The sequence below is a fragment of the Columba livia genome, chromosome 9, assembly GCF_036013475.1.
Source record: "Columba livia isolate bColLiv1 breed racing homer chromosome 9, bColLiv1.pat.W.v2, whole genome shotgun sequence".
NCBI classification, from domain to species: domain Eukaryota; kingdom Metazoa; phylum Chordata; class Aves; order Columbiformes; family Columbidae; genus Columba; species Columba livia.
In genome coordinates, this window is record NC_088610.1 from 25,345,045 (window position 1) to 25,362,502 (window position 17,458).

The 17,458-nt window shown below is 43.4% G+C and overlaps 1 protein-coding gene across 21 annotated transcripts in view; it reads left to right on the top strand.

Moving 5' to 3' along the window:
* ST6GAL1 (ST6 beta-galactoside alpha-2,6-sialyltransferase 1) overlaps positions 1–3,893 on the top strand; it is a 50,980-nt gene extending 47,087 nt beyond the window's left edge. For all 21 annotated transcript variants that reach the window (XM_065074325.1, XM_065074320.1, XM_065074327.1 and 18 more), the window contains 2 exons: positions 303–477; positions 2,402–3,893. In XM_065074325.1, coding sequence (XP_064930397.1) covers positions 303–477; positions 2,402–2,643 — 417 coding nt within the window. In that variant the 3' untranslated portion in view covers positions 2,644–3,893. The remainder of the gene's footprint in view (positions 1–302; positions 478–2,401) is intronic.
* The last annotated feature ends 13,565 nt before the right edge of the window (positions 3,894–17,458 follow it).

Below are 17,458 nucleotides of genomic sequence, written 5' to 3' on the forward strand. Positions count from 1 at the left end.
CAACATTGTCTGCTGTTGGGGGGTGCAGAATGAAATTATACAAGATGGCTGATCTCATTTAATGATTCTTCCCTGCCAAAGAGAGGAGATTTGGTTTTTATTCCTGCTCATGTCACTGAGTCAAGTCACCACAGTGACCCAAAGGGCAGATGCGGTTGTGGGGGACAGAGGGGGTGTGTGTGTAAGTATAGCAGGACCTTTGACCCCTGGCAGAAGCAGGTTGACTTGTCCTCGTTTCCTGATGGGTTTGGGAAAGAGTGGGCTAGAAATAAAAAGTCTGACTTCTTGTTTCTGTTTTCCAGTGGTACAGAAAACCAGACTATGACTTTTTTGAAAGCTATAAGTTGTATCGTAGTATACATCCAGAGCAGCCCTTCTATATCCTGAATCCAAAAATGCAGTGGCAACTCTGGGATATCCTGCAGGAGAATTCACTGGAGCCTATTCAGCCTAATCCACCATCATCAGGAATGCTTGGTAAGAAAATTGCCCTCTAAACTTCCCGTTAGGTTTGCAGGAACTCTCCAGGATGCCTTTTTTCCAAGACAACTACAGATTTCTAGTGCTTATCGGAGTTGCTTTTACAGAGTTTGTCTTATGCCAAAATTTAAGCTTCCTGTCTTTAAAGCAGCAGCTCAGTTGTGTTAAAGTAAGTGGTTTGCAGCACCCCTCTGAAACAGCAGTTATAAGCATGGCCTGGTTCCACATGGAAACAGGAGAGTAGATTGCAACATCGAGATGTTCTCTAGGATTTCTCACTTCTAGCGCCAGAGCAGTTCCCATGGGGTGCAAGAGGAAGGATAAGGCTCCTGCAGGCTCAGACCTTGTCAGGCAAATAAATCTGGTTAGTGGAGATGAAATCTCAGTGCTTGCCTATTTTTAACATATGTATGTATATATATTTAAAATACATAAATAGGGAAATACAGATATATGGAAAAATATGTATAGCTAAAGAGTTATTGGAGGGTTGGGGGTGGTCAGGTGGAATAGCTGCCCTGAAAAGTTCAGTTGTATTCCCCCTTATTCAGCATGCTAATGTCTTGTTTGTCAGCATGATAAATCCAGCCTCTCAGCAAAGGGGCTTATTTTTCATTCTGCCGTTGCAAAGTTTTTCCTTCTTGTTGGAGAGCAGATCTCATGATCAGCTGAATAAAAAGGAGTGATCTTCTAGGGAAGTTCACGTGTATTTGAAGTTGCAGCATGGATGTATGGCTTTGTTTGTCATGTGGATGTCCAGCCGCTGTGCTTCATCCCTTCCTCTGCTCCCATTGCCGCTGGGGCAGAGGTGCCCTTCCATGTCCATTCAAACAGTCACTTCTTATTTTTGCCACTCCAGCAGCTAGTTTCCTGCCACAGCCTTGCTCTTGCCCAGCACCTGTTACGTCATTGCTGGGGTACGTGCAGAACAACTGCGTTACAGCATAGGCAATGACTTCAGCAGCAAAATTGTTGTTAACAGGAGTTCAGGGCTTGAAAGCAGGCACTGGGCAATGGCACACAGCAAATTCCTCTGTGCCTTAACTTCAGGACTAGTTACTTGCTTTGTAAAAGAAGTCACCTCGCCAGGCTCAGGAGCACAGATGAGTTCAGTTTGCAAGTCTGGGTTTCCTTGGAGGCCTAAATGTATTAAAATTGTCATTTGAAAAGGGGATGATAATGTGTTTAAAATGCACCTTGGTTAAATAAGTGGTTTCTTCTTTTGTTGGGTTCTTCTAATGTTTTGTAAACTGTTCCTCTGATCATGCATGGTTCCTGATGTCTCAGATACAGCATGAATTTTCCGTGATACACATCATGTGCTGCTCTGCTGTGGGGCAGCTGGGGGTCCTGAGGAGTGGAGTCTGCTCGGTCTGGGTGAGCGTCTCCAAGCACAGTCGCTTTTATAGCCCCTGCATTCACAAGAGGAAGATGGGGAGAAGGTGAAGGTCTCATTGCTGCTTACCCAGGCAGGTTCCGAGATAGGCTGTTTGGATCAGCTAATTGTAGTGCATGGTTGGCAGACACCCAAGTTTCCATGAAGGTCACAGAGAATGGTTGCGCTCTTAAAAATTGGCTTTTTGGCATTGCTGTCACTGTAAACAGTGCTGCAATCAAGTCACAGAATTGCAAAATGGTCGGGGTTGGAAGGGACCTCTGGAGATTGTCTAGTCCAATCCACCTGCTAAAGAAGGTGAGTTGGATTAGATGCGAAAGCAGTCGATCATCTGCTATGCAAGAGAGGGCTTCTGTAAACAGCCCTGTCTGGCCAGACTTGTTTTCTCCCCGTCTTGTCTGCATGTTCGGAAAGGCAACGCTTCCCCTTTGGGCTGGGTGCTTCTTGCTGACCGCCTGTCTCGCTGGGATGTTTAATCGGTTCCGTGGTTTGACATGGGGATGTCTGCTTTCTCTCCCTCCCTAGGCATCGTGATCATGATGACGCTCTGTGATGAAGTGCACGTGTATGAATTTCTCCCTTCCAAACGACAGACGGACATTTGCCACTATTACCAGAAGTTTCACGACCGTGCCTGTACCATGGGAGCTTACCACCCCCTCCTGTTTGAGAAAAACTTGGTGAAGCACATAAACCAGGGCACAGATGAGGACATCTATATGCATGGGAAAGTTACTTTGCCCGGCTTCCGAAATGTGCATTGCTAGCAGATCAGTTTTTAGTGTGTTTAGGAATTTTTCTTGACTGTCAAAGCACTTTTTTTGAAATCAGGGTTGTCAGTTTTGTTAGGTCTAAGCACTGGTGTGTTTTGATGGTTCTTCCATGTTGCAACACTTGCTCTTAGGACTTTGGTACCTAATTTCTCCTAGCTGGAAGGCGGTGTTAACACATTGTAGTACATCCACACAGTATCTGCGTGAGCCACTGCAATAAATTTACTCCTGATGGAGCCAGGCTCATGCAGGTGGACATCTCTGTCTTCATCTCAACTGACGATGGTGTATGTGAGATGCAGGAGATGCTTTCTAAGCAGAAATTGCACAAGTCAGGATCAAATGCTGAATATAGTTCAGTTTACTTCAAAGGGGTTATGACAGCCAAGAACCTGGTCCATTGTGAAACAAGAAAAACAATTTAACACTTCTTCCCATAGTCCTAGGAGCTCTTTGGATTTATGGAAATACTGTCAAAGCTGTGTACTGATAAGCTAAACTTTTAGTCCGAGATATTTGATTTTATAAACAGTTTGTAAAATAACCATGGGAGCTTCCTTTCAACTTGTAAGGCTTCTCAAATCATTCAGGTGGCATTTTTGGCAAAGGAAGAGGGAGGCAATTCACAATTCCATGCTTCTTGCAAGACTTTTTAATCTTTTTACTTTTTTTTAATCTCTTAAAATAAATTTTAGTAGACATTTACTTCTCTGATACAATGCTGTGCTTGGTACAGAAGCAGCCTTGTTTCAGAAGCAGTTTGGGGAAGATGCTCTGAAGCACAAATGGGAGAACTCACTGGCAGTCGGTACTTCTTCCCAGCTCTCTGCTGCTCTACCTTTGCAATTATTGACGAATACTTGCTGCCCTGTCTCTGGTAACAGAAATGCCATGTAGCTGCTGGCGAGGTGACTTGCAGGTCCCTGCAAGCTGACTGAGGTGACCTCCTGGTTGCTGTGTGCTTTTGGAATAGGTGGGGAGCAGATACATGGCCCCTGCGCTTCACGAGCAGTGGGGAGGGAGGGCATGCTCTGCTTCTCATGCTGAAACACGCAGAATTGGGGAGGGCAGCTTTCCCCTACTCAAGGGGACTCTTCCCATAGCAGTGTGGTAGAAGCAGTAGTTCTGCAATCTCTGTCCGCCTGTGAGAACACCTTCCCCGTCCTCTTCCGTACTGGTGTGTTTCATGATGTCAGTAAAGAAAGCTTTTTCTTCTCCTGTTTTGAATAAATCCTGTGAAGTCATTGACCTGTTCTTGCCTTGGTGAAACCAGTGTAAATGTGATTGCTCTGTGGCCCCTGGGACGTGTACCAGCCTTGCAGCAGCGCAGGCAGAGCCGGGAGGGCAGCTGCTCTCCCCCTCGTTCCAGTAAGCTCGCGGCTCTTGCCCAGTCTGGGTGAGAGGGCTGCTGGGGAGCAGTTCCTCCAGCTCGGAGGTGGATTTCTGCACACCTGTCTGTTGGGACGCATTGGGTCTGCCAGTGGTTACAAATTGTATATTGTGTCATACAGAAATGTAAAAAAACTCAAGTCTTTACATGGCTGCTCAGGGGCTCTAGGACAAGAATGCAATGAAGGCCATGAGCAGTGGTGTCCTGTTAAGCGTTCATTTTCACTGATAGGGAAGGAGAGCTTACCATGGAAAAGCCAGCAGAGGTTTGGGAGAACCATAGCGAACCTCTTTCCATCTCCACTCTTAGTTCGTGACAGTCCTGCCCCTGGCCCTTGGATCAATGGGTTGTCTGCCACAGCCATTTGCCACCTTAGTATGTGTTTAGTTTGGATTCAAATAGCTTCTGCCTTTTTTTCCTGGGCTGTCTCCTTTGTTGTTTCTCACAATGTTCTTTTCCCCCACCTGGGTGACTGGACCAGCACCCTCCTCAGCCTGGCACCTTGCCGCAGTGGAGCCAGCACAGCCTGCCTGCTTTTCACCTGGGGATCTGCCAAACCATCTCCTCTGCAGTGCTCCTGCAAGAAGAAAAAGCATCCATCAGGCTTCCCAGAGTCTTCCAGAGTCCTCAGCTACTGATGGACGATAGTGTTGCGCTGGGTGTGAAATATCAAGCATGATGCTAACAGTTTTAGCTAGATCCAGCATATGATTCATTTACAACCTAAACAGCGTTTTACAGGAATTATGACAGAGCTTAAAATAGACCAGTGTTAGCCGTCCTTTTTTTTTTTTTTCTCTTTTTGGCTGCATAGATCCAAATCAAACATAATTTGCAAACAATGACAAGTCTGGTATTTAGAAGAGCCAAGTTTAAGTTAGTGGGAAGTCATAGCTAGACTGTAATAAAAGCCTCATCCCTCCCGCAGGCTCTAACCATTTCCAGAGTGTGAACAGCTTTCTATCCATGTGGAAAGTGGGAAGATAAGACCACAGCCCTTTCCAGTAAGCCACTGAAGGGCCGAGTACTGGTAAAAATGCTCCATAATGATAATGGAAGGGGAAGGTCAGCAAGCCTGGGGAGGAGGAGATTAAAGGGATTATTTGGGGTTTTGATGTAGGAGAGATCTCTCCCCTTGATTGTGCTGTTATTTCTGTTTCTGAATATTGCTTAGAAATATTCTTCCTTAGCTGTAACTTCATAACTCCTTCCTGCAAGACAAACTAATCTATAGCACTCACAGAAGCTGCAGTCTTTGGAGTGCTGAAAGTAAAGGGAATGAGAGGGAAATACTGGGAACTGATGAGAACTTTACCTTAATTTCAGAGAGGTCACCCTTGAATGGTCCTGACTTCAAGTTTAAAATTTGCATTACCCAGTATTCCATCTATTTCTTCAGCTGTGCTGATTAGTTGGCAAAAAGTATATTTTTAGTAAGACAGTGAATTGGTAGATAAACACTGTCAAGATATCTTGTTTCTAAGCGTGGCCTCCTGGGAGCATGTATCGTTTCTTGCTTGCCATTTTGAAAACCTAGCTGATCCAGATTTTAAAAATGGCTTTAAAGACCTAGAATTCCAAATCTGGAGGCAGTTCCTGGAGGAAATCTCAACCTTTGATAAGACTTGTGATAATCGAATATTAAAATTTATTTAGACAAGTCAGTAGAAACTGATTTGTGATGTTAAGATAGTAGGAAGTGAAACAGTTTTTTTTCTCCATACTATAAACACACCCATCTTAAGAAAGAATCTGGTCTTAGATGTATTAATGTGTGATACGGAGCAAAGATTGGTCTTGATCTGGCACTCCAGCTAGAAAGTGTTTCGGCCCTTTTGCCTTTTGGTGCACTAGAGAACAAGCGCTGTGGGTGCAGAGAGCCTATTTGGTGAGGCTAAAGCCCAGGGGAGGCAAGTCTTATGGTTGCATGAGGAAATACTTGGGCAATGTAAAAGCAATGACAGTTGACGATGTGCCTGCTCATTGTAGGGGAGTTGGACTAGATGAACTTTGAAAGTCCCTTCCAACCCAAACAATTTTATGATTCTGTGTTACTGGCAGAGGAACACTGGACTTCATTGCCTCTGAAGGAGACCTTTCATTGTCTGGGCTGGCAAAACTGCCTGTAGTTTGTTTTGCTTTCACTGAAGTCCCAGAAATTCAAATTGTATGCAACCTTCCTCACCTCCCTGAGAAGAATAGAGTAGTTGAGAGGGAACTAGATGTGACAAGGCACTAATCTGTCAACAGTGATGGTTAAAATGGTACATGCTGGCGCTTCATGGAGAGAAACACAAGCCACCCCAACTAGATGTTCTTTTTATTCTCTATGTGCAGCCAACTAAAGGTGCTGGCACAAGCAAGATGGCTTATTCTTCTCTGCTGTGTACCGTGAAGTCTGATGCTCTTGTCCAGCACTGTGGGTATTTGTTTTCACTTGTGAATTGTACCTGCCTTGCAGGGAAACACGTGCTGTGAGGCACAGTGCAGAAGCATGAGGCTTCATTTTGGAGCAGATAATTTTTCTGTGCATGGTCATATATATCTTAGAACCTAGCAAATGCTCCTGAAACAACATGCCACAGGGATATTATAGGGGGAGATGGAAGTTGGAAAGAGCTTGTGGGGGTGTGGATGTAATAGCTGGTGTCCTGGGAAGGGAGCTGCCTGCAGTCACCACGTTGAACATGGTGTCACCTGGAGGTAATAAGCAATCTGGGAAATGCTGGGAGCACACTGTGACTCAGCTGCCTTCGCACCTCACTCCAGGTGAGAAGGAGCCACAGATCAAGACTCCTTTTTGAAGACAACTTGCAAGGAAGAAGATGTGCTCGTTTCTAGCTTGTATTGAAAATGCAAATGAAAGAAAAGTGGTAAGTGGCCCTCTGCTCTATAAGCAAATGCTGCTTCTCTTTTTGAACTAAACTGAACAAGCTGCTTAGCAGCCTTGTGTTGTGAAAGTTAGGGAAAATGGGTTCAATACAGAAGACTGTGACTGAAGGTGAGGTGAAACAATAGGATACTTATATCTTCACATTCTGTATGAGTTTGTGTCTGTTCACTTGCTTAATCTTCCCTTGCAGCTCTGTGTGCAATAAAGGGAGAATTTCATACCAATTGTATCTTTTGACATCCAGGTCAGACCTGAAGCTAAGCATTCTACCATTAACTTGTGTTCAATGTACAATGAACAAAACTACTTTGGGCAGAAAACCTAAGCAACTAGTATTTGAAAAATAAAATCCTCTGTTCAAGGCATGTTTTGGGAAGATGCATGGATGTTTGCAAAAGCAGAATGGAAGGTGAACAGGGGAAAACTGACCTCGGAAATGGCTTGAAAAAGTGTGTGTCTGGTGTGATTCAAACAACTTTGAAAGCCCGAGAAGGGGAGGAGCGGACAAGTCAACTGAAAGTGGTTTGGTTTGGTGTGAATAAGTTCTGGCAGAAAAGAAATATCTTTAAACAGAAACAGATACTTCCCGGAACGCAGTGAACTTGGTTTGCTGTGTCCACGCCAGCTCTGAGCGTGCTGCTGGTTTGAAGGTCAGTGTGCACTGAAAGCTGTGCCTCTGGGAACAAAACCAACTCTGAATATATTTATTTCCATTCATGCAAACATCTTGCAGTGCTTTTCCTGCCTGTCCCTGGTGTCCTTTACATGGAACAGTAGTGAGGCACTTCTGTGAGCCCACGCTGTGTCAGACCTGTGACAAACCCCTTCTCAGTAGATGCCGATGGCTGTTCTGCATGTCAGAAAAAGTTAAAATTATAGCATGAGGATGTGTAATTTACGGTTTTGAGGAATTCTAAAACCTTGTGTGGGTTTGCGTTGCTCCTGGCTCTGTTGTGCCAGCAGCCATCCTCTCCACGCTGACCACTGCGTCTCTGCCATGGGGCATTGGGGCAAATGGAAGCATGAGCTTCTACCCCTTTCAGCACAGGGGACACACAAGTGGCCTGTAGCGGTATTAATCCTTCCGTGTGTCCCATTGTATCGGTATTGGAAAAACTGATACACAAATTAATAGCAGCTGAGCTGGTAGCATCACCTGAAGTCACGCTTTGTTTTCGCAAAGTGTAATTTGCCAGCATACCCTTCTGTTAGCTGAGGTCTTAAATTCCCTGCTGTGCCTTGCTGTGAGTGGGTGCTCACAAGGGAGTTGCTGAAACAAAAAACAATAAATAAATAGAGAAGAATTCTGAAAGTGAGTCCAGGAAAGGTCAGCCTCATAGCTTCATCTGCTTCAGCAAGCTGAGGTTGTAACCCAGTGAGATCTTTATGAAGGGTAAGGAAAGGGTTGTGACTGTAAATTGATTTTTTTTGAGTACTGAGGAAGAGGCATTAGTTGTATAGAACAGATAAGCATAGCAGCATTTGTACCCTGCTTGCAGCATAAGGGAATTGTGTGCAAGGGTAGATTTTTGCATCTCTGGTACAAACAATACAGCAGTGAATGCAGCTGTCCGTGCCAAGGGTTTTCTTACAAAAGCCCCATACTGCATCATTAGCTTCATCACTCCAGGCTCCTCAAAGCAGTTGGGAATGCCTGTCTACCTTCTTGTTTGTGGTTTGATGAAGTTGCATTTCAAAGTTTTTCTCTGGATCAGCAAAAAACAGGAACACTTTGTATTTGCTTCCAAGGAGAGCTGAGACTGCAGGAACTTCTCAGTACAAGGTGGGGAATCATAGTGCTTGTGGAAACATGGAGTCAGTGACATTGGTGTGACCCGGTGCACAAACAAAGACCCATCAGGAGTCATTTAGAACTTGTTTGCTCAAATCATGCTCTGGATAGTACCCCACCATCCACTTGTTTTACTTCCTTCAAGTTAAAAATTTGCTCTATATTTATTTGCTGATGTACCTTTTGTTTTGATGCATGAAGATAGTGATCTCTCAGAGCCGACTACAGCAGTTTCCAAGAATGTAACCCTTAAAAATATATCTTCCTTTGAAGTAGGACAGTGTTTATTCCACCACGGGCAGTGGTTGGCACTTGTTCATTTGTCAAACAATAAAAAAAAAAAGTCATAAAAAACTTTAAAAAAACCCCACAGAAACACACACACAAAACCAATCAACAAACAAAAAACAGGAAAAAAATCTTATTGGCAATATATTTAATGGGAAAGCACTTGACATGCAACTTTGCAGCTTGACGCTCTGAGTCCCAGTTGGCAGTCATGAGGGTATTAAGTCAGTGTAGTTTTGCTGCAGTATTAAAATTGAATGGCAGTTCTATTGGAACAAATATGCAGGCGCACCTCAGAAATTCTGTAGTGCTACAGAACCTGTTTCCATTTGCAAACCCCAATAAGCCCTTGCTTGGTGCGGAAACTGGAGCAATTCCCCTCATGTAACTGACGTGAGGACCCGTTGCTCCATGAGGAGACTGCAAGAAGCAATTTTGTGCCAATGTGCTGGGTTGCTTCCCATTGAACCAGATTTATGACGTTTAGCGTGATTTAAGAAGTCTCTTCTTGTACTGTTGGGACTGCTGGATCTTATTACCATATGATATAGAGAAAGAGCTATGTGTATATGCACATATACTTGCACAAGGGAAAAAGGCAAAAAGCTGCACAGCAAAGCAGCAGCGTGTTAAGCAGGAGTAGCAGTGAGAGGCATTCCTGGCACACGGGGTAACTTTCGGGGTCTGCAGGGCTTTGCTATTATATGTGCTTCCTGAAGCATAAGTTTCCCATAATATTGCAATATAGGGCCAGATCGTGCTTCTGTATTATACTTGTGATACTTGTTAGACTGGTGTATATTTATGTTTGAATGCTGAAAGCTGGAAAAGCTCATTAATCTGTCTTGGTAATGGATAAGGGCCTGTGCGCTACATTCAGACCTACAAGCCAAAGGGCTGTCATGGGATGAGGTTCTCTGTGGTTTATGGCAGTGTGTTGTCAATACAAAAGAATTCCTATTTTTGCCACATGTAGCCTCCCTTTCTTGTCTTTTGGGATAGGATGGATGTCTCTGGGTGTTGTTCTCATATGCAGATTCAGTATTTCATTATGAGGACGGAGCACAGGTCAGAATTTGGGTACTGGAAACATTTATACATGCTTAAAATGTAGGCAGGTATCATCAGTGGGCATTTTCACACTTAAACTAAAAGATGGGTGAATGAAAATTAGTTTCTTTCATTCAGCTACTATTTAAGGAATTTTGCTTGCCTTAATTGAGTTCGCAAGGTCAGTGCTTTTCAATCCAATCAGGTTGTTATAGGTTGGTTGGTGCTTTCACTACAGCTTTGAAGACTATTTAGTTTTGTAGTATTTGAAGTCATTGAAGTCACTAGTGTGGACTAAAACTACGTTTCTAGTGTCTGTTACCACATCTGTTCCTCAGTTTCTCTCTCCATGCTGATCATTTGCTGCTTTTCTAGCTGGAAGAAAATTCCAAAGCAGTGGAGTAAATATATCAAATGGGATAAAACCACAGGCTCCCACCCCACACAACCATAAGTAGATACTTCCCACAGAGAAAAATAGTATTTAAAAATATTTTTTTAAATGAAAACAGTCTCTGATATGTTTTACAAAAAGTTTCACAATTGCCACTTTTTCATTACAAAGCTAAGGAATCCAGTATTTAAAATGAAGGGTCACTTGAATTGTTTCAGAGCCTTGAAAAACCTGGACCCTGATGGTTTTCTCTTCTGAAGAAATTTAGCATTACCTCAGAACAGCAGTTGTACTAGTTCAAGGAATTTGCCTGTCTCTAGCTTATTAGTTTTAGTTCAAATACTGCAGTAATTGTAATCCCAGACACCTCCATGCACAGCCCATGGGTGGTGCTGCAGTGGCAGAAGAGCTGGACCATGGATGGTGGGAGGAAATAACCCGCCGTGGATTCCTCTGCATTCTGCTGGGGGAGAAGGGGGTGCAGCAGGGAAGGTGCCGCCCCCCGTCCCCCCAGCCCAGTCTGCCCCACCTCTGGGGCAGCGGTGCTGGCTGCAAGGGGCTCTCGGGGCGGGGGGGTTCCCCTCTGCCTTGCTGCAAGTACACGGGAGATACTGACGTACACGGTCAGGAGTCTCATGTTCCTGTCTATTTTTAATAAATTGTGAGAAAGCTTTTACAATCTTAGTATTCATCTCAGCCATTTAAATACGTGCACATGGCTCTCCCCCTCTTGGATGCTTTCTTCTAATTATAATTTTCTGACATACTTTCTTCCTGGAAGCCAAAGTTATTAACGTTTATCCTCCCAGGACTGAATGCCTCTGTTCATCTCTGAGTCACTCTTCCAGTTACATATTAATTTATCCAGTGTTGCTCTTTGCTGCTATGAGCAGTACTGAGAAACACCCCAGTTTCAGACTGAAATTTGCTGAAGGGAAGATGTAACATATCTGTGGTGTATATTTGAAGTACGGCTTCGTGAGGGGTATGTTTATTGAAACACGCTGGATGCTGGGGAAGGCAAGCAAGGGAAGTGCAATGACTTATGTACCCCAAGGACCTTTGCAGTGTGCAAGTGGGAACTCCCCAGGGCTTTGGTGTGTGTCTTCTCCCCATCATGTTCCCTCCTGACTCTTGGGATGCCAGCTTTCAAATTGGCCTTGGCTTTCCCCCTGCTAACCTATTCAGGAGAAGATGCAGACTTTTGAAGGTGTCCAGTGCTCTGATTTACATATTGACCACAAACTTGCAAAAGAAATGACTCGTTATCTGGGTAGCTTGACATCGGTCTTTCCTGGTTATGAAAAATGTGAATAATTATCTGTTTGTAATTCAAAAAAGAAAATGCTGCTAGAAATAAAATATATAGATGGGGAAAATGAAGGCTAAAAGCTTTAGTAGTTTTCACTGTGTTGAAATCTGCCATGTCTGTAGCCCAAACCTTGGACTAACTGACATTAATATCTACTGGAGCAATGGAGTTGGTTGTCCTGAAAAAGCCTGTGGTGAAATCATATGCCTGAAAAATGGGGAAATGTCAGTTGCTTTGGGATTGTCTGCCATCACAGAGTAATTTCATGAGTCCGTAAGCAGATATCTGTAGGGCATTGGCATGTGAAGCTGCGATACAGTTGGGGTTATCAGTGAAAAGACACAACCAAAAATCCCTTTGTGGTCACCTGAACTGCAGTGAGGATGATCCCATGGTACGGTTGTACATCACCCAAAGACAGAATGGATGTCTGACGTAGGGAGCTGCTCATTGACAACTGATTGTTTAGGAAGCTGTAGTGTTGCTTGCCTGGATCTCAGTTACTCTGTAAATAAACCTCTGCCTTGACAGATGGGTCAGACCTGAACTCCTAATTGATGGTTTTAGGTCCCTTCATTGGGCTGCACCCATTCAAGAGAAGCACAACCCTGCAGAGCGTGTTAGTTACTGTAACTGCTTCCCTCTTCTGATCTGGTCCAGCAGGTCTAGATGGATTTCCTCTGTCCTCTATGTCTGAATTAGTTCGTTCTTATCTGGACCCAAATTTGGAGAAGTACAACTGAAATAAACATTCCCCTCTCTTTTCTTGGAAATGCAGATCCCTGTTTGTCAGACATGCCTACGACCTTCCAGGTTAATGAGCAACTTTCTGATGCAGCGTGGGAGTAAACCTCTCCTCTAGTTTGCTATCAGATGGAAAGTTCATTAGATGGAGGCATTTCCCACTGAGTTGGTCTTGGAAATTTGTACAGCCACGAAGAGGCTTGATCCAGATGTTTGCATCAGGCAGCTGTGTGGGGCATAGTGCTGCGGTGTGGGGTCTGGGCACTGATGGAGTGAGGGGCAATTCCCCCTCTCCAGGAGCGGTGAAGTGTTGGTGCTGAGCTGGGTCATGACATTCGGTCAGGAGCCAGTGCTCCTGGTTTCATTAGCACTTATAGACTCAGCTACACATATCTTGGCACTGAAAAGTCTGCCTTTTTAGTTAGTTAGTTAGTTAGTTTGTTAGTTTGTTTATTTTATGATAAATTACTGTGCTATGTTAGGTAATTCTGTGTTAGGTAATTGCACTGTTAGTCATCCTGACTGCATGCTCTCACACATTATTATATCTTTCCTTAGACCCTGGGTATCTTATGATACTCTTTTGAGATGTATCTTACGTATGTTCAATAGAATAACCAGCTATTAATTATTATAAAAGATGTGGGGTTTGTACTGCATTTATACCAATCCAGCTATCAAATGCGATGATGAGAAGGCTAATGTGGGCACTATCGCCCTCCTTTTTCATGCTTTGCAGTAATGAAATGAAAGCAGTGCTTTCATTTAGTACAGTGAAAGATAATAGACTTCAACTTGATCAAACAGAAAGACTTTCCACTGAAAATTAGCTGCACTGAAAGAAAGGGTGGAAAATGATGCGGATAACAGGAATATATTAAGACTTGAATAATTTTATTCCAAATCTTTTTATTCCATTTTGCTTCAGGAAGAGCAGCAATATCTGGTAAATAGGAATTAAGAAGAAACTGCCTATAGAGATATTTTAAGTGGTGATGGCTCGCTCTAGGGTTTCTCCTGACTTTTTCTGGAGTTGTTAGAGTAGTCTGCCTCCAAACGAAAACAGTGTTACTGAACACCTTGCTGCTGTCAAGGAATATGGCAAGTCAAACACAGGACTTTTATAATAATACTGTGCCTGAGGCCAAATCTGCACATTTGGTGACTGAGCGGGATCTCTTTCGAGACCAGCTGAGTGTGGGGCACTCTGGTAGGCACTTTGCTTTCAAGTTCAAAGCCTGAACCTGATAGCAAGTTTTAGAATAGGCCTTAATAAACAAATCCTTCTTGTTTTCTGCTTCAGTAGGTGTTTATCAGATGAGGCTATTTTTGCTATTAAGATGTTATGTATAATAGTAGATTATGAGTTTATTCTGGTGTTTATAACTGCATGTCTTTCCATGTTTGGATTAAACAGTCCAAGCAAAAAAGACTTATTTGAGTTTACCAAAGGTGACGGGCAAGTAGAGTGGCTTAGCCTTGTAATTGCTTTAACACCGCAGTTCCACTTATTTTTAAAGGGAGTGATTGTTAACAGGTTGAAGGAAAGCAACAGCTTTTGTTATATTGGTTAATCAAATGTTTGATAAAATCCAGGGAGCCACTCTAGTAGCAGTATAGCATTAGTTATATTTCAGTTATTTCTGAGATTTTTAACAAGGGCAGAAAATAGAGAGTCCTTCAGCAGACACCTGCCTGACACTTTTTTCTCATTGCTTTTGTTGGTAGTCCATAGACAGTCGCCTACAAACACCATTAATTTTCCCTCAAGAACAGCTTATTTGGAGGTGTTGGTAACAGTTAAGTCCTTGTTCTCAAAGATCATATGAAGAGAAATGCATTGAGATTTGCTTTTTCCCTTCCTACTCTTGAGCCTGGAATTGGTTTTCATGGGCGTCTGAAATCATGCTGTAAGAGTTTGCAACAGTTTAAAGTCTAATAAAACTGTTCTATAACTGCCTCCTGGGGTGTTTGGAGACAGCTTTAACAGCAGCCCAAAAGAGTTAGACAGTACTGGGGGTGGTTTCAGCAGCTTGGGATCAAATGGGCTTATGTAGTAAGTCATAAAAACCTCTTATAAGACACGATCATCCCTTTGGAAGGAATAACTCAAACTTCAATTTAAAAACAATCCTGAACTCTCATCTTTATTAATATTAAAAATAAAGCTGTTGTTATAAGACTTTTTCAACTTTTGGATTGAAAGAAACATTGCTATTATTTACCCAGTTCGTAAGTGAGTTATCTTGGCTTTTTCTTTTCTGTTTTCCTCTACTTCATTTGTATTTCAGTTGTCAGATAGCTCTTTCAAGCATAAAGCCATGTCTGATGCTGGGGGCTTTTGCTGTGGAAGACTGTGATGTGACTTGGGAGTACCTGCTGTTCCCTGTGCCGTGCACAAAGGGGTCATTTGGACCTTGGCACGTCATGTCTACAGCTGAGTTGGGTATCTCATTTGAGCCCAAGGACGATGCTGTTGGTGTCCACGCTGTGTCCAGGCACGGCTGGGACCAGAGACCTGAAGCTCATGGAAGGTCTCTGCAGGGAGGTTATTATAGGTCTTACCACAGAAAACGATTGTGAAACTTTCTGTGGAGATATTTGAGATCTCCGTGTTTTTCATGCTAATTTTAAACTTTAAGATGTTTCTCATGGACGAGATGTCTCTTCAAAGGCCCAGAGGGACTTCATCTGTAGAACAGCCCTGAGAATTTCACCCAGGGAGACTGGCCAGGAATGCAAGTCTGTAATTCTTTTTTTTAAACTCAAATGTACAGCTAAGCAAACAGGCTGGATCCTGCACAAGCTTAATGCGGCTTCTTAACTGATTGTTCTCAGACTGACCATACTGATACTGAGGGAGCTGCTCAAAGGCCTTCAAGCAAAGCCATGTATGTGTGTGGGACTGGGGTGAGAGATACTGGGGAACTCCAGTACCCCTAAATCCGCACCTTCTGAAAACAAGGCTGTTGGGTTATTTCCTGCCTGAAGGTCTCCAGCCATCATGCTCTGAAAAGTTAGGGAGAGACCACACACATGCTCATGGACCAAAACCAGCTTATTCTGGAGAAGTTAGTTTTCATACCTGACTTACTCTGTACACAATTATTTCCTGCTTGGTTTCTGTTATGCTGAAAAAGTTGCAGCATGGCTGGATCGGAGGTTTTTGACATTTAGGCTGAGAGTTAAATCCTACTTCTGCTTGGCAGTGTGCTTGCAGAGGTTTTGTAGTGGGAGCAAATGCTTCTGCGTGGTGACAATAAGTATCAATGGGCAGAAATAAATATAATTACTATAAATAAATGTAAAAAAACCCCCAGGCAGTCCTGTCTATTAGGTCATTAAAGAAAGCCATATACCTCAAGTTACTGACTGTTATGCAGATGAGCAAGATAGGATCTTTTTTTCTCATTGTAGGAGTTACTCCAGTTTGATGTGAATTAATTACCAAATTCAGGCAACTCCCCAAAGCAAAGGCAAGTAGTTGGTCATCTGATGCTTGTATAAGTCTATTCCCACTTCTTATGATGAAACAGGATTGTGTGCACTTTGACTTTAATCCTCTTTTATCTTTTTTTTTGTACCTTTCTTTTTATAGATGCTGAAATTCTTGCTCCATTGTTCCTCCAGTTTGGGCTGTGTAACTGTGTCAGCTGATAATTTAGACTGAGTGAAATAGGATCCTCTGTATTAATTCCTCTCATGTCTCCTTTGAAAAGATGTTTTTCTTCTTGGATCACAGTGGCTGCTGCCAGAACTGTTTGTGGCTGGCACTTAGTGCATTTTTTACTACAAAGCGTGACACTTGAATGAACCCTCATCAGTGGAGCTTTTTTCCATGTCTTTGCCTTCAAAAGCACTTCAGGCTTTTAGATCTCATACCTGGGAGGTATTTTGCAAGGGTTCATTAGGCATGAGCTGCAGGCTTTGATTTACTTGGTGAAAACATGGCTATCCTGTGTAGTGCTGGCTGCTGTGCAACTGAAAGCAATGATAAGTCTCATTTTTTAGCAGCATCAAATGTGACATGGCAAATGTGCTGCCATTAGGACGTAGCAACAAGCATTCTTTGAGATTTCAGTTCAGATCTTTGGCTTCGTTTTCTTTTTTAATTATAGCTGTGGCATAGGGTATGGTAGGTGTGCAGCTGGGTCACACTGTCTTCTACAGAAGCCATCAACAAAGTTGTGGTGAGGCATCATTAAGGCTTTTGAGGTCTGGGGCATCTCTAGCAGCTGGGATAGGCCAGTCCTGCTTTCAAAGCTCATCCTATCCAACCCCCCTGCAATGAGCAGGGACATCTTCAACCAGATCAGGTTGCTCAGAGCCCCGTCCAGCCTGGCCTGGGATGTCTCCAGGGATGGGGCATCCACCACCTCTCTGGGCAACCTGGGCCAGGCTCTCACCACCCTCATCGTAAAAAATTTCTTCCTCAGAAGGAGCTGGTGAGAGCAGAGGTCTGTGATGGATACGTGCCCTTCAACAGCCCTTGATGTGTCCAGAGCTGTGGTGCAATTTGCAGATTAAAGAGCGTGTGCTCAGGGCCGGGTCTAGGTGTTAGCAGGGTAGGGACTGACTCTGTTGACAGTCCAGTGTTTGTTCTTTGGAGGACTTTTGGCTACGTGAGGATATTCAGGGAAGCCGAACCGAATTAACTTTGTATTATGAAAGCAGATTATTTAACTTGCATTAAACCCTCGTGTGGACTTGGATTTCAAATAGTCTCGCTTTACTGTAATTTACTTCAGCTTAATTATATCTTAAAGCAGAGTAAAGACTGCTTACTCAAAATTAAAGCAGCTTAATACAGATTAACCAATTCACTTCAGATCCATACCTATTAGTTAACTCAGACTGATTTCCCTCTGTCTCTGAGCAGGCAGGTCGAGGCCCCAGTGTCCTCTAACATGGCACTTTTCGCCCAGCAGAAGCAGCTTTTAAGTGAA